This window comes from Salvelinus alpinus, chromosome 15 (genome assembly GCF_045679555.1).
Source record: "Salvelinus alpinus chromosome 15, SLU_Salpinus.1, whole genome shotgun sequence".
Classification (NCBI taxonomy): Eukaryota; Metazoa; Chordata; class Actinopteri; order Salmoniformes; family Salmonidae; genus Salvelinus; species Salvelinus alpinus.
The window spans coordinates 3,508,039-3,533,728 of record NC_092100.1 but is presented as its reverse complement, the minus strand read 5'-3'; the positions used below and the strand labels follow the sequence as shown (position 1 = coordinate 3,533,728).

The 25,690-nt window shown below is 45.2% G+C and overlaps 1 protein-coding gene across 3 annotated transcripts in view; it reads left to right on the top strand.

Annotated features, from left to right (window-relative positions):
- The window catches only part of tp63 (tumor protein p63), a 107,455-nt gene that overhangs the window by 10,975 nt on the left and 70,790 nt on the right, over positions 1-25,690 (top strand). For all 3 annotated transcript variants that reach the window (XM_071342273.1, XM_071342272.1, XM_071342274.1), the window contains exons 2-3: positions 22,033-22,170; positions 22,261-22,396. In XM_071342273.1, coding sequence (XP_071198374.1) covers positions 22,033-22,170; positions 22,261-22,396 — 274 coding nt within the window. The remainder of the gene's footprint in view (positions 1-22,032; positions 22,171-22,260; positions 22,397-25,690) is intronic.

Genomic DNA, 25,690 nt, shown 5'->3' with positions numbered 1-25,690 from the left:
TGCGTGAATTTGACAATGTTCCTATCCTGCTAAGCATTCAAAATTTTAAAAGTACTTTGGGTGTCAGGGAAAATATATGGAGTAAATAGTACACTATTTTCTTTAGGAATGTAGTGAAGTAAAAGTAAAAGTAGTCAAAAATAGAAATAGTAAAGTAAAGTACAGATACCCCAAAAAACTACTTAAGGAGTACTTTAAAGTATTTTTACTTAAGTACTTTACACCACTGCACTTTGTACAAAACATGTACTGTTGTGTTTCTGTCACTGTGACATGAACAGAAGAATATGAAGAGTTAAAGAGACAATATGTATTTTTTTAAACCTTTATTTAACTAGGCAAGTCAGTTAAATAAGTACAAATTCTTATTTTCAATGACGGCCTACCGGGGTTAACTGCCTTGTTCAGGGGCAGAACGACTGATTTTTACCTTGTCAGCTCGGGGATTCAATCTTGTAACCTTTCGGTTCCTGGCCCAATGCTCTAACCACTAGGCTACCTGCCTCTCTAACCACTAGGCTACCTGCTGGTTCCTGGCCCAATGCTCTAACCACTAGGCTACCTGCCTCTCTAACCACTAGGCTACCTGCTGGTTCCTGGCCCAATGCTCTAACCACTAGACTACCTGCCACCCCAAAGATAATCAAATCTTAAAAAGTAGTAGATATATATACAATGAAGTGTCATCCCTCTCTCTCTCTCTCCCTCGCTCTCTTTATCTATCTATACATGTGTCTTCAGAAAGTATTCAGACCCCTTGACTTTTTCAACATTTTGTTACGTTACCGCCTTATTCAAAAATGTATTAAATTATTTTTCTTCTCATCAATCTACACACAATACCCCATAATGATACAAATATGTCTAAATATGTCTCTAACATAGATGATAAGTAAACGTCTAAGGAGGGTGACATCCTCTCCTCCAATTAGAACGTTGCTTTCCAAGTCTGTGTGTTAATAACAAAGCAAAAGGAAATCTAAACAAACAACATGTTTTACATTTACTTAAGATACGGGATATAATACGAGTAAATACTGGGTGTTTAAAAATAAAAAAACTTGGCTGAAGTGGTACCTTTTAACAAGTGGGGTGTAAGGGGAGCAGTCAGATAAGATAGCTAGCTGTTGGTTAAAACTGACAACCGTACAAAGGTGAGGTTGACCTTTAACCCTAAGCCTGGTTTACAAACACAGCCGGGAACCTCGTGTGTACTGAAAGCCTTTCTTTAGCTGTATGAAGGACATTGGCTGGAGAAAAACAGTCTGAAACTCATGCTAATTTACCTAAAAGGTACAATATTTAATTAGCATAGATGTATAACAACCTCAATACATTTGTTTGGGAAAGTTTAAAAATGATATAATATATTTATGTATTTTATAAAGAGACGTTAGGAAACAATCTCATCAAGGTTAAACATTTTGGACTGAGATTCTCATTTCGAATGTCCCTCTCTTTTTTACCATTCAACTACTTGGTTTGAGACCCTTTACTTGGTTTGAGACCCTTTACCTGGTTTGAGACCCTTTACCTGGTTTGAGACCCTTTACTTGGTTTGAGACCCTTTACCTGGTTTGAGACCCTTTACCTGGTTTGAGACCCTTTACCTGGTTTGAGACGCTTTACCTGGTTTGAGACGCTTTACTTGGTTTGAGACCCTTTACTTGGTTTGAGACCCTTTACTTGGCTTGAGACCCTTTACCTGGTTTGAGACCCTTTACTTGGTTTGAGACCCTTTACCTGGTTTGAGACCCTTTACCTGGTTTGAGACCCTTTACCTGGTTTGAGACGCTTTACTTGGTTTGAGACCCTTTACTTGGTTTGAGACCCTTTACCTGGTTTGAGACCCTTTACCTGGTTTGAGACCCTTTACCTGGTTTGAGACCCTTTACCTGGTTTGAGACGCTTTACTTGGTTTGAGACCCTTTACCTGGTTTGAGACCCTTTACCTGGTTTGAGACCCTTTACTTGGTTTGAGACGCTTTACTTGGTTTGAGACCCTTTACCTGGTTTGAGACCCTTTACCTGGTTTGAGACCCTTTACTTGGTTTGAGACCCTTTACCTGGTTTGAGACCCTTTACCTGGTTTGAGACCCTTTACCTGGTTTGAGACCCTTTACCTGGTTTGAGACCCTTTACTTGGTTTGAGACCCTTTACCTGGTTTGAGACCCTTTACCTGGTTTGAGACGCTTTACTTGGTTTGAGACCCTTTACCTGGTTTGAGACCCTTTACCTGGTTTGAGACCCTTTACTTGGTTTGAGACGCTTTACTTGGTTTGAGACCCTTTACCTGGTTTGAGACCCTTTACCTGGTTTGAGACCCTTTACCTGGTTTGAGACCCTTTACTTGGTTTGAGACCCTTTACCTGGTTTGAGACCCTTTACCTGGTTTGAGACCCTTTACCTGGTTTGAGACCCTTTAGCTGGTTTGAGACCCTTTACTTGGTTTGAGACCCTTTACCTGGTTTGAGACCCTTTACCTGGTTTGAGACCCTTTACTTGGTTTGAGACCCGTTACCTGGTTTGAGACCCTTTACCTGGTTTGAGACCCTTTACCTGGTTTGAGACCCTTTACTTGGTTTGAGACCCTTTACCTGGTTTGAGACACTTTACTTGGTTTGAGACCCTTTACCTGGTTTGAGACCCTTTACTTGGTTTGAGACCCGTTACCTGGTTTGAGACCCTTTACCTGGTTTGAGACCCTTTACCTGGTTTGAGACCCTTTACCTGGTTTGAGACCCTTCACTTGGTTCGAGACCCTTCACTTGGTTCGAGACCCCTGAACACAGTAAAAGCATGCAGCAAAGAGCAGGAGACACCTTCGGGCAGTCTAGTGTTGAGCAGTCATGTCCCTCTTTTAGCCCAGTTGACGAATGAGAGGGGGGTGAGAGGGAGGGGGGATGGGTGAGAGGGGGGATGAGAGGGGGGGGTGACAGGGAGGGGGGTGAGAGGGAGGGGGGATGAGAGGGAGGGGGTGAGAGGGAAGGGGGGGTGAGAGGGAAGGGGGGGTGAGAGGAAGGGGGGATGAGAGGGAGGGGGGATGGGCTGGAGGGTGGTGAGAGGGAGGGGGGATGGGCGGGAGGGGAGATGAGAGGGGGGGGGGGGTGAGAGGGGGGATGGGCGGGAGGGGGGTGAGAGGGAGGGGGGTGAGAGGGAGGGGGGATGAGAGAGGGGGGGTTGGGGGGGTGAGAGGGAGGGGAGGGAGATGAGAGTGAGGGGGGATGGGTGGGAGGGGGTGAGAGGGAAGGGGGGGGTGAGAGGAAGGGGGGGTGACAGGGGGGATGGGCGGGGGGGGTGACAGGGAGGGGGGTGAGAGGGAGGGGGGATGAGAGAGGGGGGGGATTGGGGGGGGTGAGAGGGAGGGGAGGGAGATGAGAGTGAGGGGGGATGAGAGTGAGGGGATGAGAGGGGGGTAAGAGAGAGGGGGGGTGGGAGAGAGGGAGCGGGGTGAGAGGGAGGGGGGTGAGAGGGAGGGGGATGAGAGAGAGGGGGATGAGAGAGAGAGGGGATGAGAGGGGGGGTAAGAGAGAGGGGGGGTAAGAGAGAGGGGGGGTGGGAGAGAGGGAGGGGGATGAGAGAGGGGGATGAGAGAGAGGGGGATGAGAGGGAGGGGGATGAGAGAGGGGGATGAGAGAGGGAGGGGCAGAGAGGCTGAGCGTAAGAAAGGCTGAGGTCTTTGAAGGTGTGATTAATGATGACACAGGAGAAGCCCCCGGATCGGCTGGTCTGTTTGTTTTGATTGCATTTTCATCGGTGGATGTGACCGACTTGGCGAGAGACAATAGCTCAGCTCTGTTTAGTGGTGACCTCTGCCCCACTGCTCAGTCTTCACTCTGGACTGCTGAGGGGCCCAGGGGCTGGAGGGGCCCGGCCTAGCTGTCTGTCTGTCTTCAGGTGAGGGGCTGGAGGGGCCCGGCCTACCTGTCTGTCTGTCTTCAGGTGAGGGGCTGGAGGGGCCCAGCCTGTCTGCCTGTCTGTCTGTCTGTCTGTAGGGTCATACTGAACAGCCTTCCCCTCAGGGCAGAAAGACTGACTGACTAAATAACTCTCTGAGTAACCAGTGTCTGTATTCTGTTTCCACATTTCCTATTGCTGACAACACCTACTCACTAAGTCACATTCCAGGTATGTGTAAATGTACTTCTGATTCTGAAAAGACTAAACTCCTCTGTAAACACCCAACAACAGCCTAGCCCTGACAAAATGTAATTACAAAACTGTCCGTACCTATTAGTCTACACCAGACACAAGTTAAACACACTGCATGGAATCATGGATCCTTGGGAATATAAGTTTGCGGATGACACTACAGTGGTAGGCAGCAGCGCCTCTTCAACCTCAGGAGGCTGAAGAAATTCGGCTTGTCACATAAAGCACTCACAAACTTCTACAGATGCACAATCGAGAGCATCCTGTATCACCGCCTGGTACGGCAACTGCTCCGCCCACAACCGTAAGGCTCTCCAGAGGGTAGTGAGGTCTGCAGAACGCATCACCAGGGGCAAACTACCTGCCCTCCAGGACACCTACACCACCCGATGTCACAGGAAGGCCATAAAGATCATCAAGGACAACAACCACCCAAGCCACTGCCTGTTCACCCCGCTATCATCCAGAAGGCGAGGTCAGTACAGGTGCATCAAAGCAGGGACCGAGAGACTGAAAAACAGCTTCTATCTCAAGGCCATCAGACTGTTAAACAGCCACCACTAACATTTAGCGGCCGCTGCCAACATACTGACTCAACTCCAGCCACTTTAAAAATGGGAATTGATGGAAATTATGTAAAAATGTACCACTAGCCACTTTAAACAATGCCACTTAATATAATGTTTACATACCCTACATTACCCATCTCATATGTATATACTGTACTCTATATCATCTACTGCATCTTGCCATCTTTATGTAATACATGTACCACTAGCCACTTTAAACTATGCCACTTTATGTTTACATACCCTACATTACCCATCTCATATGTATATATACTGTACTCTATATCATCTACTGCATCTTGCCATCTTTATGTAATACATGTATCACTAGCCACTTTAAACTATGCCACTTTATGTTTACATACCCTACAGTACTCATCTCATATGTATATACCGTACTCTATACCATCTACTGCATCTGCCATGCCGTTCTGTACCACCACTCATTCATATATCTTTATGTACATATTCTTTATCCCTTTACACTTGTGTGTGTGTGTAAGGTAGTAGTTGTGGAATTGTTAGGTTAGATTACTTGTTGGTTATTACTGCATTGTCGGAACTAGAAGCACAAGCATTTCGCTACACTCGCATTAACATCTGCTAACCATGTGTATGTGACTAATAAAATTTGATTTGATTTGATTTGATATTCAACACACTGCATGGAATCATGGATCCTTGGGAATATTCAACACACTGCATGGAATCATGGATCCTTGGGAATATTCAACACACTGCATGGAATCATGGATCCTTGGGAATATTCAACACACTGCATGGAATCATGGATCCTTGGGAATATTCAACACACTGCATGGAATCATGGATCCTTGGGAATATTCAACACACTGCATGGAATCATGGATCCTTGGGAATATTTAACACACTGCAATGACTTGTAAAACAAAAAAGTTGAAAGTGACACGGCAACCAAATCCCTGCTAACAAAACATGACATTTAATTTAACATTTCATTCAACTCCCTCTGCTGACTCACCCAGTAATAACCCACCCACTTCAGTTCACACCTTCATTCAGACGACCTCACTAGAGAGACAGTTCAGTTCACACCTTCATTCAGGAAATCTCCTCCCTGACCACGCTGCACGCCACCCACCACAATCAACAACCTGGTCGGATCCCAAATGGAAAACTGTTTCCTATGGGCCCTTGTTAAAAGTAGTGCACTACTGTCAACTGACTTCTCCAGTCTCATAAACTTGTATCATTAACAGTCTCTCCATCTTTGTTCAGTGGGCCTTCTCTCCGTCCATGTTCAGTGGGCCTTCTCTCCGTCCATGTTCAGTGGGCCTTCTCTCCGTCCATGTTCTGTGGGCCTTCTCTCCGTCCATGTTCAGTGGGCCTTCTCTCCGTCCATGTTCAGTGGGCCTTCTCTCCGTCCATGTTCAGTGGGCCTTCTCTCCGTCCATGTTCAGTGGGCCTTCTCTCTCTCCATGTTCAGTGGGCCTTCTCTCCGTCCATGTTCAGTGGGCCTTCTCTCCGTCCATGTTCAGTGGACCTTCTCTCTTTCCATGTTCAGTGGGCCTCTCAGGCCGGTGATGTCATGTACACGACTGGCCTCTGGTCTTGGCAATGCATGTAAACACTGATACCTGATATAGAGGTACTCAGAACCTGCTACTAGGAACATGTATTACAACATGTTCTCACTGGGTGGAAATATTTACAATATTGATATTGTAATGGCACATTAATAAGCAGAAAACACAATCCCTTAACACAGGGACCCATTCTGTGATGTAAGCCTGAAGAGACAGCTGCTAGTCCTCTACAACAAAGGAGAGACGTGATAAGCCTGAAGAGACAGCTGTTAGTCCTCTACAACAAAGGAGAGACATGATAAGCCTGAAGAGACAGCTGCTAGTCCTCTACAACAAAGGAGAGACGTGATAAGCCTGAAGAGACAGCTGTTAGTCCTCTACAACAAAGGAGAGACATGATAAGCCTGAAGAGACAGCTGCTAGTCCTCTACAACAAAGGAGAGACGTGATAAGCCTGAAGGGACAGCTGTTAGTCCTCTACAACAAAGGAGAGACGTGATAAGCCTGAAGAGACAGCTGTTAGTCCTCTACAACAAAGGAGAGACGTGATAAGCCTGAAGAGACAGCTGTTAGTCCTCTACAACAAAGGAGAGACGTGATAAGCCTGAAGAGACAGCTGCTAGTCCTCTACAACAAAGGAGAGACATGATAAGCCTGAAGAGACAGCTGCTAGTCCTCTACAACAAAGGAGAGACATGATAAGCCTGAAGAGACAGCTGCTAGTCCTCTACAACAAAGGAGAGACGTGATAAGCCTGAAGAGACAGCTGTTAGTCCTCTACAACAAAGGAGAGACATGATAAGCCTGAAGAGACAGCTGTTAGTCCTCTACAACAAAGGAGAGACATGATAAGCCTGAAGAGACAGCTGCTAGTCCTCTACAACAAAGGAGAGACGTGATAAGCCTGAAGGGACAGCTGTTAGTCCTCTACAACAAAGGAGAGACATGATAAGCCTGAAGAGACAGCTGCTAGTCCTCTACAACAAAGGAGAGACGTGATAAGCCTGAAGAGACAGCTGGCCTGAGTGGCCTCTACAACAAAGGAGAGACGTGATAAGCCTGAAGAGACAGCTGTTAGTCCTCTACAACAAAGGAGAGACGTGATAAGCCTGAAGAGACAGCTGTTAGTCCTCTACAACAAAGGAGAGACATGATAAGCCTGAAGAGACAGCTGCTAGTCCTCTACAACAAAGGAGAGACGTGATAAGCCTGAAGGGACAGCTGTTAGTCCTCTACAACAAAGGAGAGACATGATAAGCCTGAAGAGACAGCTGCTAGTCCTCTACAACAAAGGAGAGACGTGATAAGCCTGAAGAGACAGCTGTTAGTCCTCTACAACAAAGGAGAGACGTGATAAGCCTGAAGAGACAGCTGTTAGTCCTCTACAACAAAGGAGAGACATGATAAGCCTGAAGAGACAGCTGTTAGTCCTCTACAACAAAGGAGAGACATGATAAGCCTGAAGAGACAGCTGCTAGTCCTCTACAACAAAGGAGAGACGTGATAAGCCTGAAGGGACAGCTGTTAGTCCTCTACAACAAAGGAGAGACATGATAAGCCTGAAGAGACAGCTGCTAGTCCTCTACAACAAAGGAGAGACGTGATAAGCCTGAAGAGACAGCTGCTAGTCCTCTACAACAAAGGAGAGACGTGATAAGCCTGAAGGGACAGCTGTTAGTCCTCTACAACAAAGGAGAGACATGATAAGCCTGAAGAGACAGCTGCTAGTCCTCTACAACAAAGGAGAGACGTGATAAGCCTGAAGAGACAGCTGTTAGTCCTCTACAACAAAGGAGAGACGTGATAAGCCTGAAGAGACAGCTGTTAGTCCTCTGCAACAAAGGAGAGACGTGATAAGCTTGAAGGGACAGCTGCTAGTCCTCTACAACAAAGGAGAGACATGATAAGCCTGAAGGGACAGCTGTTAGTCCTCTACAACAAAGGAGAGACGTGATAAGCCTGAAGGGACAGCTGTTAGTCCTCTCCAACCAAGGAGAGACGTGATAAGCCTGAAGAGACAGCTGTTAGTCCTCTCCAACCAAGGAGAGACGTGATAAGCCTGAAGAGACAGCTGTTAGTCCTCTACAACAAAGGAGAGACGTGATAAGCCTGAAGGGACAGCTGTTAGTCCTCTACAACAAAGGAGAGACGTGATAAGCCTGAAGGGACAGCTGTTAGTCCTCTCCAACCAAGGAGAGACGTGATAAGCCTGAAGAGACAGCTGTTAGTCCTCTACAACAAAGGAGAGACGTGATAAGCCTGAAGGGACAGCTGCTAGTCCTCTACAACAAAGGAGAGACGTGATAAGCCTGAAGGGACAGCTGTTAGTCCTCTACAACAAAGGAGAGACATGATAAGCCTGAAGGGACAGCTGCTAGTCCTCTACAACAAAGGAGAGACATGATAAGCCTGAAGGGACAGCTGCTAGTCCTCTACAACAAAGGAGAGACGTGATAAGCCTGAAGGGACAGCTGTTAGTCCTCTACAACAAAGGAGAGACGTGATAAGCCTGAAGAGACAGCTGCTAGTCCTCTACAACAAAGGAGAGACGTGATAAGCCTGAAGGGACAGCTGTTAGTCCTCTACAACAAAGGAGAGACGTGATAAGCCTGAAGAGACAGCTGCTAGTCCTCTACAACAAAGGAGAGACATGATAAGCCTGAAGGGACAGCTGTTAGTCCTCTACAACAAAGGAGAGACGTGATAAGCCTGAAGGGACAGCTGTTAGTCCTCTACAACAAAGGAGAGACGTGATAAGCCTGAAGGGACAGCTGTTAGTCCTCTACAACAAAGGAGAGACGTGATAAGCCTGAAGGGACAGCTGTTAGTCCTCTACAACAAAGGAGAGACATGATTCGAAGGCTAAAGGTAAAGATGAAAGGGATTTACAGCGGCTTGCGAAAGTATTCACCCCCCTTGACATTTTTCCTATTTTGTTGCCTTACAACCTGGAAATAAAATAGATTTTTTGTGGGGGTTTGTATCATTTGATTTACACAACATGCCTACCACTTTGAATATTTTGAATATTTTTTATTGTGAATGCAAACAAGAAATAAGACAAAAAAATTGAAAACTTGAGCGTGCATTACTATTCACCCCCCCAAAGTCAATACTTTGTAGAGCCACCTTTCACAGTAATTACAGGTGCAAGTCTCTTGGGGTATGTCTCTATAAGCTTGGCACATCTAGCCACTGGGATGTTTGCCCATTCTTCAAGGCAAAACTGCTCCAACTCCTTCAAGTTGGATGGGTTCCGCTGGTGTACAGCAATCTTTAAGTCATACCACAGATTCTCAATTGGATTGAGGTCTGGGCTTTAAATAGGCCATTCCAATACATTAAAATGTTTCCCCTTAAACCACTCGAGTGTTGCTTTAGAAGTATGCTTAGGGTCATTGTACTGCTGGTAGGTGAACCTCCGTCCCAGTTTCAAATCTCTGGAAGACTGAAACAGGTTTCCCTCAAGAATTTCCCTGTATTTAGCGCTATCCATCATTCCTTCAATTCTGACGTTTCCCAGTCCCTGCCGATGAAAAACATCCCCACAGCATGATGCCGCCACCACCATGCTTCACTGTGGGGATGGTGATCTCGGGATGATGAGAGGTGTTGGGTTTGTGCCAGACATAGCGTTTTCCTTGAAGGCCAAAAGCTCAATTTTAGTCTCATCTGACCAGAGTACCTTCTTCCATATGTTTGGGGAGTCTCCCACATGTCTTTTGGCGAACATCAAAAGTGTTTGCTTATTTTTTTCTTTAAGCAAGCTTTTTTTCTGGCCACTCTTCTGTAAAGCCCAGCTCTGTGTAGTTTATTGCTTCAAGTGGTCCTTCACCTTTATTTAACCAGGTAGGCCAGTTGAGAACAAGTTCTCATTTACAACTGCGACCTGGCCAAGATAAAGCAAAGCAGTTCGACAAAAAACAACACAGAGTTACACATGGAATAAACAAAAGTACAGTCAATAACACCATAGAAAAATCGACATACTGTGTGTGCAAATGGAGTTAGGAGGTAAGGCAATACATAGGTCATAGTAGTGAACCTGCCAAGAGTACCCCACTGAAGTACCCCTGAGTACTTCTAAAGTACCCCGGAGTACCCCCGAAGTACCCCTGAAGTACCCCCCAAAGTACCCCCGAAGTACCCTCAGAGCACCCCTGGAATACCCCCTCATGTGCATTTTACTAGTAGGCCTATGGTTTCATAAGTTTTCTCAAGTACCCCATGTGGATAGGCCAAGTACCCCCAAGGTTCCTAGTACCCCTGGTGGGAACCGCCTTAAAGTATCTAGCTAGTATTAGTGTACCAAGTTTGATACTTGTATCATAAAGTGGAATGAGCTCGGGTATATTTGGTTCTAATGCGCGGGACTATGTACACCAAGGGGCACAATTTTTTATTAATTAACGAATACAAGTTTGATGTCAAATATTTAGCAACCTAATCTAAACATGTTTTGTTTTTACATAAAGTTTAGGCCTAAAAATCTACAAGGGGCCTCTTCAAATAATCTGTCTCAGTGGTCTGTTTGTTATTGTTGACAGGTGCATAAAGTTTGAATTGAATTGATTCTCAGAAAGCAGCGCTGAAAGTTTTATGCATGCATTGCGAACCCAGCTTGTAGATAATATCATCTCTGCAAATTGTAAAGTAAGTGTATTTTTCACTATTACAATATCTATTTCGTTGAAGCATGTTTTAATTTTGTGGGAATGTGCGCGAGTCAAATAGTGTAAAAGTACGTCATGCATGACTTGCTAGCTGTCCGGCAGTCAATGTTTCTGTTTATACATAACTAACGTTAAATAGTTTATTACAATTACAGTGAAGTTACATTTTGTATTAACGTAGCTAGCTAATGTTGATTAATAACGTATAAAATTTTTTTATGTGATGCGTTTTACTGTAGGCCTGCAAATATTTAGGTGATGTGCATTGTTCGTCAAGCTGTATAAAGTCAATGTGTAAACTCCCCCACCACTAGCTGGAAGCAGCTCTGATTTCACCTGCAGCTGGTCTTTAGGAGAAGCAGCCGTGCGCCGCCAATGTCTATAGCTAGTTCAGCGTGTATAATAAAGCATGTAGCCTAGGCCTACCTGCTCAAACACAAAAGACTGAATGTCCTGCGTAAAATACAAGAGGATTTAGTTTTCTTCTGTATACAATAGGTAAGTGGAAAAGTGAGGGGTGTTGTCTTTTCACTCAGCGTGCACATCCAACTGACCTGCTAGCATGTCTCCTTATTCGTCCCAAATAGCATCACATTCCCTACGTAGTGCACATCGTTTGACGGGGGACCATAAGGCTCTGGTCAAAAGTAGTGCACTGCATAGGGAATAGGGTGCCATTTGGGACTGGATTTCCAGTGTGCGTCTCTCTGCCAAATCACTATCTATTGACTACACAGTGGGTTGAAAGAAGCTTTTCTACATTATGACAGGCTTGGCAGCACCTTGTTGTCCTAGTAATGGAGCTGGAGCGTATGTTCCCCCTGCCTTGCACAGCACCACACCTCTGTAGCTCACAAGGAGGGGGAGGAGGAGGACTGCCAAGCCAGGTTTATGGGAAAAGGGAGATGTACTTTGAATACAGCAAAGTTAGCTAGAAGACATTACAATTGACTCAGACCTGTAGCCTGAAGAAATGGGCTAAAACGGAAAGAAAATAGGATTGTCAGTTCATATTAAATGGATAGAACAATAGGGGCTAGGCCTAGATGCTGGATGAGCTTCCTGTGTGTCGCAATAGCTTTGCACTGGCACACCTCATTTTTAAGGGAGTGTTTTACAGGAAGTTGCCTATTCAGTGGTTATGTTTACAGCCAGTCAAATGCTTGGACTAGTTACTGTCTGCAGAAGAGCGAGTGTTGAATCCCCTTCCTCATTAGTGGCTCAGACCGGATGTTAATGGGACAAAGACAGTAGAAAAGTCAGCTGATTTTTAAATGGATAAATGACAGGTCTAGATGTTGGATGAGGTTGTCATGGATAAATGACAGGTCTAGATGTTGGATGATGTTGTCATGGATAAATGACAGGCCTAGATGTTGGATGAGGTTGTCATGGATAAATGACAGGCCTAGATGTTGGATGAGGTTGTCATGGATAAATGACAGGTCTAGATGTTGGATGAGGTTGTCATGGATAAATGACAGGCCTAGATGTTGGATGATGTTGTCATGGATAAATGACAGGTCTAGATGTTGGATGATGTTGTCATGGATAAATGACAGGTCTAGATGCTGGATGAGGTTGTCATGGATAAATGACAGGTCTAGATGTTGGATGAGGTTGTCATGGATAAATGACAGGTCTAGATGTTGGATGAGGTTGTCATGGATAAATGACAGGTCTAGATGCTGAATGAGGTTGTCATGGATAAATGACAGGTCTAGATGTTGGATGATGTTGTCATGGATAAATGACAGGTCTAGATGTTGGATGATGTTGTCATGGATAAATGACAGGTCTAGATGCTGAATGAGGTTGTCATGGATAAATGACAGGTCTAGATGTTGGATGATGTTGTCATGGATAAATGACAGGTCTAGATGTTGGATGATGTTGTCATGGATAAATGACAGGTCTAGATGCTGAATGAGGTTGTCATGGATAAATGACAGGCCTAGATGTTGGATGAGGTTGTCATGGATAAATGACAGGTCTAGATGTTGGATGAGGTTGTCATGGATAAATGACAGGTCTAGATGTTGGATGATGTTGTCATGGATAAATGACAGGTCTAGATGTTGGATGATGTTGTCATGGATAAATGACAGGTCTAGATGCTGAATGAGGTTGTCATGGATAAATGACAGGCCTAGATGTTGGATGAGGTTGTCATGGATAAATGACAGGTCTAGATGTTGGATGAGGTTGTCATGGATAAATGACAGGCCTAGATGCTGGATGAGGTTGTCATGGATAAATGACAGGTCTAGATGATGTTGTCATGGATAAATGACAGGCCTAGATGCTGGATGAGGTTGTCATGGATAAATGACAGGTCTAGATGTTGGATGAGGTTGTCATGGATAAATGACAGGTCTAGATGTTGGATGAGGTTGTCATGGATAAATGACAGGTCTAGATGTTGGATGATGTTGTCATGGATAAATGACAGGTCTAGATGCTGAATGAGGTTGTCATGGATAAATGACAGGTCTAGATGTTGGATGATGTTGTCATGGATAAATGACAGGTCTAGATGTTGGATGATGTTGTCATGGATAAATGACAGGTCTAGATGCTGAATGAGGTTGTCATGGATAAATGACAGGCCTAGATGTTGGATGAGGTTGTCATGGATAAATGACAGGTCTAGATGTTGGATGAGGTTGTCATGGATAAATGACAGGTCTAGATGTTGGATGATGTTGTCATGGATAAATGACAGGTCTAGATGTTGGATGATGTTGTCATGGATAAATGACAGGTCTAGATGCTGAATGAGGTTGTCATGGATAAATGACAGGCCTAGATGTTGGATGAGGTTGTCATGGATAAATGACAGGTCTAGATGTTGGATGAGGTTGTCATGGATAAATGACAGGCCTAGATGCTGGATGAGGTTGTCATGGATAAATGACAGGTCTAGATGATGTTGTCATGGATAAATGACAGGCCTAGATGCTGGATGAGGTTGTCATGGATAAATGACAGGTCTAGATGTTGGATGAGGTTGTCATGGATAAATGACAGGTCTAGATGTTGGATGAGGTTGTCATGGATAAATGACAGGCCTAGATGCTGGATGATGTTGTCATGGATAAATGACAGGTCTAGATGTTGGATGATGTTGTCATGGATAAATGACAGGCCTAGATGTTGGATGATGTTGTCATGGATAAATGACAGGCCTAGATGTTGGATGATGTTGTCATGGATAAATGACAGGCCTAGATGTTGGATGATGTTGTCATGGATAAATGACAGGTCTAGATGCTGGCCCCACAGAGACCCAGGACAGCAACACAATTAAACCCAACCAAATCATGATAAAACAAAAATATAATTACTTGACACATTGGAAATAATAAAAAATGAACAAACTAGAATGCTATTTGGGCCTAAACAGAGAGTACACAGTGGCAGAATACCTGACCACTGTGACTGACTCAAAATTAAGGAAAGCTTTGACTATGTACAGACTCAGTGAGCATAGCCTTGCTATTGAGAAAGGCCGCCGTAGGCAAACCTGTCTCTCAAGAGAAGACAGGCTATGTGCACACTGCCCACAAAATGAGGAGCGTCACTTCCTAACCTCCTGCCAAATGTATGACCATATTAGAGACATATATTTCCCTCTGATTACACAGATCCACAAAGAGTTCGAAAGCAAATCCAATTTTGATAAACTCCCATATCTACTGGGTGAAATACCACAGTGTTCCATCACAGCAGCAAGATTTGTGACCTGTTGCCACAAGAAAAGGGCAACCAGTGAAGAACAAACACCATTGTAAATACAACCTATATTTCTGCTTATTTATTTTCCCTTTTGTACTTTAACTAGTTGTACATCGGTACAACACTGTATATAGACATAATATGACATTTGAAATGTCTCTATTCCTTTGGAACTTTTACAAGTGTAATATTTACTGTACATTTTTGTTGTTTATTTAACTTTTGTTTATTATCTATTTCACTTGCTTTGGCAATGTTAACACATGTTTCCCATGCCAATAAAGCCCCTTGAATTGAATTGAGAGAGAGGATTCAAGTAGCGGAGTAAACTATAAAATGGACGTTACACACACAGCGTTATCATTCAGCAAATAATGAACCTAGTTCAGTGCAGAAATGTGGTAATTAACTACAATAACCATAATCCATTGCAGAGATTTGGGAGCCCTTCAGGACCACAGGCACGTGCCACCTCAGATTTGTCCTGTAAAAAATGTTTTTCTCTGTAATACTACTAGCCACTAAGCTGGCATGGTTGGTACACTTTAGAAAAGCAAGCAACTAAATGTCCTGAATAAGACTCCCTCCTTTCAATCAAGCATATTTAGTTTATTTTCAAAAATAACCATCAGTCAGGAGGAGAGCGCTCAAGAGGTATGCTGAGATATGCAGATAAATATACATATTATGCAGCATAAGGATTATGATAATGATATTATGATTATGATTTACTAATAATCTCATTGAATTAAAAACGAAATAATATACACAACTGAAATATTTTAGTAATTATTATTTTCAATGTTTTGGCAATTGAATGTTCACAATTTTTGGCTATGGAATTCCCATAAAAAATCTCTAATCATTTTTTTTTTATGTCATTATTTAATAATGGATTTAATGTTTTGTTTATAAAATAAATAAAAATGCATTATTTATTTTTAACTAATGAAACTGCACCGACGTCAAAAAGCACAAATCACTCAGTACCGCATACTGAGACACAATGTGTTTAAGATTCTCCATAGCTGTAGTTCAACCCCCCCCCCCCCCCCCGCCGCCCCCAGGGTCTAGTTTCCAAACCCCAAATGCCCCACTTGGTACACACACACACACACACACACACACACACACACACACACACACACACACACACTCTCCACACACACACACACACTCTCCACACACACACACACACTCTCCACACACACACACACACACACACACACACTCTACACACACACACACACACACACACACACACACACACTCTCCACACACACACACACACACTCTCCACACACACACACACACACTCTACACACACACACACACACACTCTACACACACACACACACACACACACACACACACACACACACACACACACACACACACACACACACACACACACACACACTCTCCACACACACACTGTGGTTGTATGTCCGTTTTAGAGTACAGTATGATAGCCCAGCTCAGATGATGTTCATTACAAAATGGCTGACTGTGTTGTTGAATAGGTATTCATATCTTCTGCCCCCCTACACACAACGGAATGTCGGGGAATTCCACCCTCCGCCCGGGCCCTCAAATAGTGGCAGCTTCAGATTATGCCCCCCCCCCCTGCCCACAAACACACACACACACAGCCCCCTGTCAAGCCCCCGTACAGCTGTACACATGCCAGGCGTTTGGGAATCTCAGTGCTGTGGTATCATATACACCGTGCGGGGGATTTCCGACTGGCTGTGTGTTCGGCTCACACACAGATGACAGCAGCAGCGGCGTGTGCCTGGCTGCCACTTGAACAATGGAACTCTCTCTGACACTGCTGCTCCAGGCTGCTCCAGACTGCTCCAGACTGCTCCAGGCGGCTCCAGGCGGCTCCGGGCTGCTCCAGACTGCTCCAGGCTGCTCCGGGCTGCTCCAGACTGCTCCAGGCTGCTCCAGACTGCTCCAGACTGCTCCAGGCTGCTCCAGACTGCTCCAGGCTGCTCCAGACTGCTCCAGACTGCTCCAGTGTTACAGAGGGGAGCAGGTCAATGTAGTCCAACCTACCTCACTTACTCACTGACTGACTCCATCTCTTCTTCTTCTTCCCCTGTCTCTCTGAATGAGCTGTTCAGCACACATTATTCACCTTTGTTATGTAGATGGACAACATGATCCTCAATGGAGCTCTTCACGTCGTCTTCTGGATGTACCTCCCTTTTATAAATTCATACTTTAAAATCCAGCTTTTACAACCTTTCTGCTGTTAACCATCCACGGCTATAGGCTCTGCTTCTAACTCGCCCAGTATGAAAAGACTAGGAGGTTACACGGACCATCCGTTGTATAAGCACAGTTAGTTACTGTGTGGTAGTTAGTTATTGTGTACCCCTCCTCTCTTCCTGCAGGTTTAGAGACCTGACCTCCCGCCTGTCCTGAGAGTTATTTTTTTCATCCTAGAACTTGTTCACCATCTTCCTTTAAAAAAAATAGTGAACCAACATATATTTTCAGCACTTTTATTTCCCTGACTGATCAAAACTCGTTGTCTCACGCTCTCTGTGCAGCAGACACATAGTGAGCAATATGTTTGGAACGTTAAATCACATGATCAAATCGCAATACAAGTAGAATCGTGATAATTGTGAGAATATCGGCACCTCAGTATGGTGTTAATATCGTATCGTGAGATCCCTGGCAATTCTGGTGTTCCTGTCTATTCCTGCAGGTTGAGAGACCCGTCTTCCCATCTGTCCTTGGTAGTTATGGTTATGCTAGTTAGTTAGTTACGGTAGTTAGTTGTAGTTACTAATTAGTGATGTTGTATTTCTCTCTTCCTGCAGGTATAGGGACCCATCCTCCCACCTGTCCTGGACAGAGAGTTATGGAAGTTTGTTACAGGAAACTTTCACACTTTAACAACCAAAACCAGATATAAAGTATGTAGAAAAGATAATGGACCTATATATATATATATTTTAAAAATAATATAATCTTTGAGAACTAACAGTCACCTAAAATATAAGCATAGAAGAATAGATTTTTATGTTTGAGCAAAAGAACAGCGTTAATCGTGGCAAAATGTGTAGAATTGCAGTACATTTGCTTTTAAAACTGCAGCATGTTTTCTCAGCCGCATGGCAAAAATGTGTAGAATTGTAGGAAATTACGCTGAACAAAAAATATAAACACAACATGCAACAATTTCAAAGATTTTACTGAGTTACAGTTCATATGTGGAAATTAGTCCATTTAAATCAATTCATTAGGCCCTAATCTATGGATTTCACATGACTGGTAATACAGATATGCAACTGTTGGAGGAATTATCTAAGTGAGTCTAATATAGGAATGCTATCCGACGTTAGCGATTGATTTCATAAACCTTATTTCTAAGGCTACATATATTAATATGGGATATTTTCAGCTCTTTACCGAGTAACTGATCAGAGATAGACATTATATGGGAAAGAGCAAACAAAGCAAGAGAAGAAAATAAACATTCAGTAGTCCATTGATCAATTGGTGGTGTATGTGTGTGCTGCAGGGTTGAAGCTTCGAACCCATAGGCTTAGCTCTCTCATCCCTTCCAGGTTTCTGAGAGGGAGGGTGGACAATGAGCCTGTCATAGCGGATGTAAGCAATGTCTCCATGCGCTTTCCTCTTCTGGCGCACAGCTTCAGGATAGTCCTCGTTGAGCAAGATGTGCGTTCCTCTCAAGGTCTTGTCTCTTTCCTTGAACCTCATGAACTTGACTAATATCGACCTGGGCCTGTCACCTGGGCCGGTGGTGGGGTTTACAGTCCTGTGGGCACTCCACCTCAGTCTTCCTGCGGTCCATCTTCAATTTCTCCGTGATCATTTCCCTCACTTTGTCCTCAGACTCCAAGTCTCGTGGAGATTCTGCAATTCCGTCTACAACCATGTTGTTCCGCCTTGATTGTCCCTCGAGATAATCTGATTTCTCCGTCGTTGTGATCATGGATTCACACACAGAACTGATGTCCTCTCAATGACTTACAGATCGCTGTCATCTTGCCGTTCTCCTGTTTCAACTCATTGAGCTGACCCTGGGAGAACTGCAAACTGTTCTTCAGGTCCTGGACCTCTCTGTTCTCCTGTTTCAACTCGTCGAGATGACCCTGGGAGAACTGCAAACTGTTCTTCAGGTCCTGGACCTCTCTGTTCTCCTGTTTCAACTCGTCGAGATGACCCTGGGAGAACTGCAAACTGTTCTTCAGGTCCTGGACCTCTCTGTTCTCCTGTTTCAACTCGTCGAGATGACCCTGGGAGAACTGCAAACTGTTCTTCAGGTCCTGGACCTCTATGTTCTCCTGTTTCAACTCGTCGAGATGACCCTGGGAGAACTGCAAACTGTTCTTCAGGTCCTGGACCTCTCTGTTCTCCTGTTTCAACTCGTCGAGATGACCCTGGGAGAACTGCAAACTGTTCTTCAGGTCCTGGACCTCTCTGGTCAGGTCGTCCATTCTTTTATTAGTAGACTCCACCAGTATTGTTCTTCAGGTCCTGGACCTCTCTTGTCAGGTCGTCCATTCTTTTATTAGTAGACTCCACCAGTATTGTTCTTCAGGTCCTGGACCTCTCTTGTCAGGTCGTCCATTCTTTTATTAGTAGACTCCACCAGTATTGTTCTTCAGGTCCTGGACCTCTCTGGTCAGGTCGTCCATTCTTTTATTAGTAGAATCCACCAGTATTGTTCTTCAGGTCCTGGACCTCTCTGGTCAGGTCGTCCATTCTTTTATTAGTAGACTCCACCAGTATTGTTCTTCAGGTCCTGGACCTCTCTTGTCAGGTCGTCCATTCTTTTATTAGTAGACTCCACCAGTATTGTTCTTCAGGTCCTGGACCTCTCTGGTCAGGTCGTCCATTCTTTTATTAGTAGAATCCACCAGTATTGTTCTTCAGGTCCTGGACCTCTCTGGTCAGGTCGTCCATTCTTTTATTAGTAGAATCCACCAGTATTGTTCTTCAGGTCCTGGACCTCTCTGGTCAGGTCGTCCATTCTTTTATTAGTAGAATCCACCAGTATTGTTCTTCAGGTCCTGGACCTCTCTGGTCAGGTCGTCCATTCTTTTATTAGTAGACTCCACCAGTATTTGGACACAAAACTTGAAGTTATTTTCTTGTTCTAACAATTGCTTGTAGAACTATTTTTGTTTGTTTTAAAAGATCCTTCACCTGTGATAGAGAGACACCCAGGGTCCTCAACGGTACTCCCACCGGCTTTGGTCTTTGTCATGGTAGCAATGTAGGCTACGCTGTTACTCCTCATAGTTCCAGACAGGGCAGGTCACAGGGGAGATGGAAACCGCAACAAACAGCAGGGATCTAGACAGCCGGAAGCCCCGGGACAACAAACAGCAGGGATCTAGACAGCCGGAAGACCCGGGTCAACAAGCAGCAGGGATCTAGACAGCCGGAAGGCCCGGGACAACAAGCAGCAGGGATCTAGACAGCCGGAAGCCCCTGGACAACAAGCAGCAGGGATCTAGACAGCCGGAAGCCCCTGGAAAATAAGCAGCAGGGATCTAGACAGCCGGTAGCCCCGGGTCAACAAGCAGCAGGGATCTAGACAGCCGGAAGCCCCGGGACAACAAACAGCAGGGATCTAGACAGCCGGAAGCCCCGGGTCAACAAGCAGCAGGGATCTAGACAGCCGGAAGCCCCGGGACAACAAGCAGCAGGGATCTAGACACCCGGAAGCCCCGGGTCAACAAACAGCAGGGATCTAGACAGCCAGAAGCCCCTGGACAATAAGCAGCAAGGATCTAGACAGCCGGTAGCCCCGGGTCAACAAGCAGCAGGGATCTAGACAGCCGGAAGGCCCGGGACAACAAGCAGCAGGGATCTAGACAGTCGGAAGCCCCGGGACAACAAGCAGCAGGGATCTAGACAGTCGGAAGCCCCGGGTCAACAAGCAGCAGGGATCTAGACAGCCGGAAGCCCCGGGTCAACAAGCAGCAGGGATCTAGACAGCCGGTAGCCCCGGGACAACAAGCAGCAGGGATCTAGACAGCCGGAAGCCCCGGGTCAACAAGCAGCAGGGATCTAGACAGCCGGAAGCCCCGGGTCAACAAGCAGCAGGGATCTAGACAGCCGGAAGGCCCGGGTCAACAAGCAGCAGGGATCTAGACAGCCGGAAGCCCCGGGTCAACAAGCAGCAGGGATCTAGACAGCCGGAAGCCCCGGGTCAACAAGCAGCAGGGATCTAGACAGCCGGAAGGCCCGGGTCAACAAGCAGCAGGGATCTAGACAGCCGGAAGCCCCGGGACAACAAGCAGCAGGGATCTAGATAGCCGGAAGCCCCGGGTCAACAAGCAGCAGGGATCTAGACAGCCGGAAGGCCCGGGTCAACAAGCAGCAGGGATCTAGACAGCCGGTAGCCCCGGGACAACAAGCAGCAGGGATCTAGATAGCCGGAAGCCCCTGGAAAATAAGCAGCAGGGATCTAGACAGCCGGAAGCCCCGGGTCAACAAGCAGCAGGGATCTAGACAGCCGGAAGGCCCGGGTCAACAAGCAGCAGGGATCTAGACAGCCGGTAGCCCCGGGTCAACAAGCAGCAGGGATCTAGACAGCCGGTAGCCCCGGGTCAACAAGCAGGAGGGATCTAGACAGCCGGAAGCCCCGGGACAACAAACAGGAGGGATCTAGACAGCCGGAAGCCCCGGGACAACAAGCAGCAGGGATCTAGACAGCCGGTAGCCCCGGGTCAACAAGCAGCAGGGATCTAGACAGCCGGTAGCCCCGGGTCAACAAGCAGCAGGGATCTAGACAGCCGGTAGCCCCGGGTCAACAAGCAGGAGGGATCTAGACAGCCGGAAGCCCCGGGACAACAAACAGGAGGGATCTAGACAGCCGGAAGCCCCGGGACAACAAGCAGCAGGGATCTAGACAGCCGGAAGCCCCGGGACAATCCGCAGTCCCAGCCATAAGTGTAATAAACTAAGAGCAGCTCTAGATGCACGACATGTTGGCTGAAAGCACACTACATGACCAACAGTATGTGGTCACCTGCTCATCAAACATCTCATTCTAAAATCATGGTCATTAATATGGAGTTGGTCCCCCCCCTTTTTGCTGCTATAACAGCCTCCACTCTTCTGGGAAGTCTTTCCACTAGATGTTGGAACATTTCTGCAGGGACGTGCTTATAGAGACCCCTCCTCCCGTTTGTCTTGGACAGAGAGTTATAGTAGTTAGTGACGTTGTTCCTTTATGTCTCTCCTCCTGCAGGTATAGAGACCCCTCCTCCCGTTTGTCCTGGACAGAGAGTTATAGTAGTTAGTGACGTTGTTCCTTTATGTCTCTCCTCCTGCAGGTATAGAGACCCCTCCTCCCGTTTGTCCTGGACAGAGAGTTCCTTCCTGGCCTCCATAATGTCACAGAACCAATCAGAACAGAGCTCTGACATCCTCAGTCAGGATGTGTTCAACCAGCTGCTGGAGATGCTGGACCAGTGAGTCCACAACACAACATAACACAACACAACACACACCGCACCACACAGTTCTAAACCTAGTTAAATCAGTATTGGTCTGTTTTTCAGGTCTGCATTCCACTCGTCGCAGCCCATAGAGCTGAACTTCTCAGACAGCCCAGCAGACGGAGACGGACCAGCAGGAAACACCATCCAGATCAGCATGGACTGCATCAGCATGCACGAGGGACAGGAACCACTGTCTGTAAGTACATGTAACATTAAAGCACCCACATACTGTACAATATTCAGATCTGCATGGACTCTACTATCTGACCAGCCTCTACCTGTGAGTACTGTACTGGGACATGGCTAAATAGGTACAGTACATTATAATATTACAATACTATAGATAGCCTACTGGGAAATGTCACAAATGTCAAATACTAATTATTTATTTATATTCTCACAAGAACACACCTGGCGGTGTAGATGGTAATAGACCGAACTGGGGGGGGTAAGTCTCACAAGAACACACCTGGGGCGGTGTAGAGGGTAATAGACTGAACTGGGGGGGTAAGTCTCACAAGAACACACCTGGCGGTGTAGAGGGCAATAGACCGAACTGGGGGGGGGGTAAGTCTCACAAGAACACACCTGGCGGTGTAGAGGGCAATAGACCGAACTGGGGGGTAAGTCTCACAAGAACACACCTGGCGGTGTAGAGGGCAATAGACCGAACTGGGGGGGTAAGTCTCACAAGAACACACCTGGCGGTGTAGAGGGCAATAGACCGAACTGGGGGGGGGGGTAAGTCTCACAAGAACACACCTGGCGGTGTAGAGGGCAATAGACCGAACTGGGGGGTAAGTCTCACAAAAACACACCTGGCGGTGTAGAGGGCAATAGACCGAACTGGGGGGGTAAGTCTCACAAAAACACACCTGGCGGTGTAGAGGGCAACAATGGAATTAGTAAATAGAATAGCAAGACCTTTTAGAGGCGGGTCTAGCACCAAACCCAGAGTTCTGATTATGCTCGGGATTGCTGGAGCGTTTGGTTATTTAAATTGTAGATCAGAATGTCAGTACATTAGGAGGCCAATGACAGACAGTCATCGATGCAGTTTGAAGATGGGAACAGCATGAATTCATGCAGCATTCAAGATGTCTACCTTTTGTAATGCAAGTGCATGAATAAGCTATTTTTTTCTCTCTCTGATATTTTGTAGATTCCATTTCTATGAATGGTAGGGAATAATATCTCCACCGAATCATCAGTTTTCATCTGAAGTGAAACCCACTCCTACCTCTATTGTACACCATACAGTCCCTGTTGTACCATACACCGTGCAGTCCCTGTTGTACCGTACACCGTGCAGTCCCTGTTGTACCGTACACCGTGAAGTCACTAACGTACTGTACCGACCAGCTCAAATCGGTTTTATGTAAAAAAAAAATTGAAATCGCTTTATTTTTTAAATATTTTTTTTTACATTGGATGCCATTGGACTCAGAGCTACAAAATGTTATATCATACACTGCATTTGAGGAACAATGGGGGAAATTATTTTGCTTTGAACGTTGATCAACTTGTAAACTCACTTTTGAGAAAATGGCATTTTGAATATTTTGGTTCCACTACTGAAAAACCCTTCTTTGTCTTCACCCAATCAGCATCGCTCTTATTAAAGCCTTAGCCCCACCCATCTCTTTAAGGGTTGATCCGAGCGGTCTGTACTAACAACAGCAGTCATCCGAGCGGTCTGTACTAACAACAGCAGTCAGGCACCCCTGTAAACACCTTTTTATTATACACAGATTCTAAATAGCTGTTGATAACAAATGTGTATGTGGTGGTTGTGACCCAGAGACTCATTTTGTTTTGGGACTGCTCTCATGTCAGAAGATTTTGGATTGATTTTATTTGAAATGAAACTACTATTAATGTCAATTTGGAAGACTCTGATATTATGTTTTATATTGACCCAAATGATATGGACCCTGATTTAAACTTTCATTGTTAATTAGTTTATTTTTCATGGCAGATTCTTTATCCATAAATTGAAGTGGGCGGAGAACAAACTCCTCTTCACATTTGTTTAAGATTATTTCAATTTTAATCAGTAAGTGTTTTTGACAAATTGAAAATGTATCTCGATATGTAATATCCCTGTGTGTTTTTCAGTTTTTGTATTTGTTTCTTTTATAATTATATTTAAAAATAAGTAGTAGTCAAGCTAACTTGCTAACTAGCTAGCTAGCTACTTCCAGACACAAATGAGAGAACAGCTCACTGAACATTACTCTCCCTAGCAGAGCTGGTTAGGCTGTTATGTTATCCAGAGCGTTGGTGACTGCATCTGTGCTGTCAGATTGTCCGTTGGTAAATTCAGAGCGTTTCGCTCTCGACGCGTTCAGCGCACTGGACTACTCTGGTCGACGAGCAGGGTTAATTCGAACGTTCTGACGTCACAACAGTCAATCATCCAAGCTAACTGGCTAGCTACTTTCAGACACAAATGAGGGAACACCCCACTCTGACCATTTTACTCGCCCTAGGAGAGCTGGTTAGGCTGTTTTCATGTTATCCAGAGCGTTGGTGACAATTTAATTAGCTTTTTTTTGCCGACGTTTACTGACACCGGCCATATTCAACGAGTGTTGAGCGTTCGTAAATTCATCAGTTATTCTGCTCTCTGGTACACTCAGACAAGAGTGCTCTGAAATCGGAGTAGATGGCCAAACTGAATTTACGAACGCACCCGAAATGGTTATTTGCATGGTGGAGTCTTTTGTTAAGACATGTAGCTAGCTAACTAGCTAAACAATGAACCATAATCACAACTCATGACGTTACTACCCTGTATGAATCTGCAGGTAGCTAACCAACCGTGTTCAATGTTAGCTAGCTAACATTAGGCTATAACTAGCCAAGCACATGGCTCTGAGATACGAAAGAATAAGATCATACACGTAACGTTAGCTAGTGAACCAGCCATCTGTTAGCTAGCTAACAGTCCACTTTAACTTGAAATTAAACCACTTTCTTACCCGTATACATCATAGGTGGACGAGGTATCCTGTCACGGATACCATGGTTGCCCTTAGTTTGAAGATGTAATCCGGAGACAGGTGTTTTCTACATCTCTTTAGCTATCCTACTCTAATTCCACTGATTTCAAAACTCGGCAGAAAGTGGAGAGCAACACTGATGCAGTTCTACTACACAATATTTTATTTTTTAAGAAGCCGCGTTCGACAGGATTACCTCGACATACTAACCAACTCAAATAGACAGAAGCGTGCTATGTGGCAGACCCATCCGAACTCATCTCTCCGCATATCCAGCCCACTCATTATCTCAGCCAATCATGGCTGGCGGGAAGGTTGCTGACTTTTTCGGTAGCTAAACCAACTAGGCTCGTAATTTAGAAATGTTATTCGTATTTACAGATGGCATACAAGTTTGTTATTAAGCCACATGAAAGTGCACATGTTCCAGAATGCATTTCTGCCCCCCCCAAAAAAACACATCTTGATTTAAAAATACGTTTTTA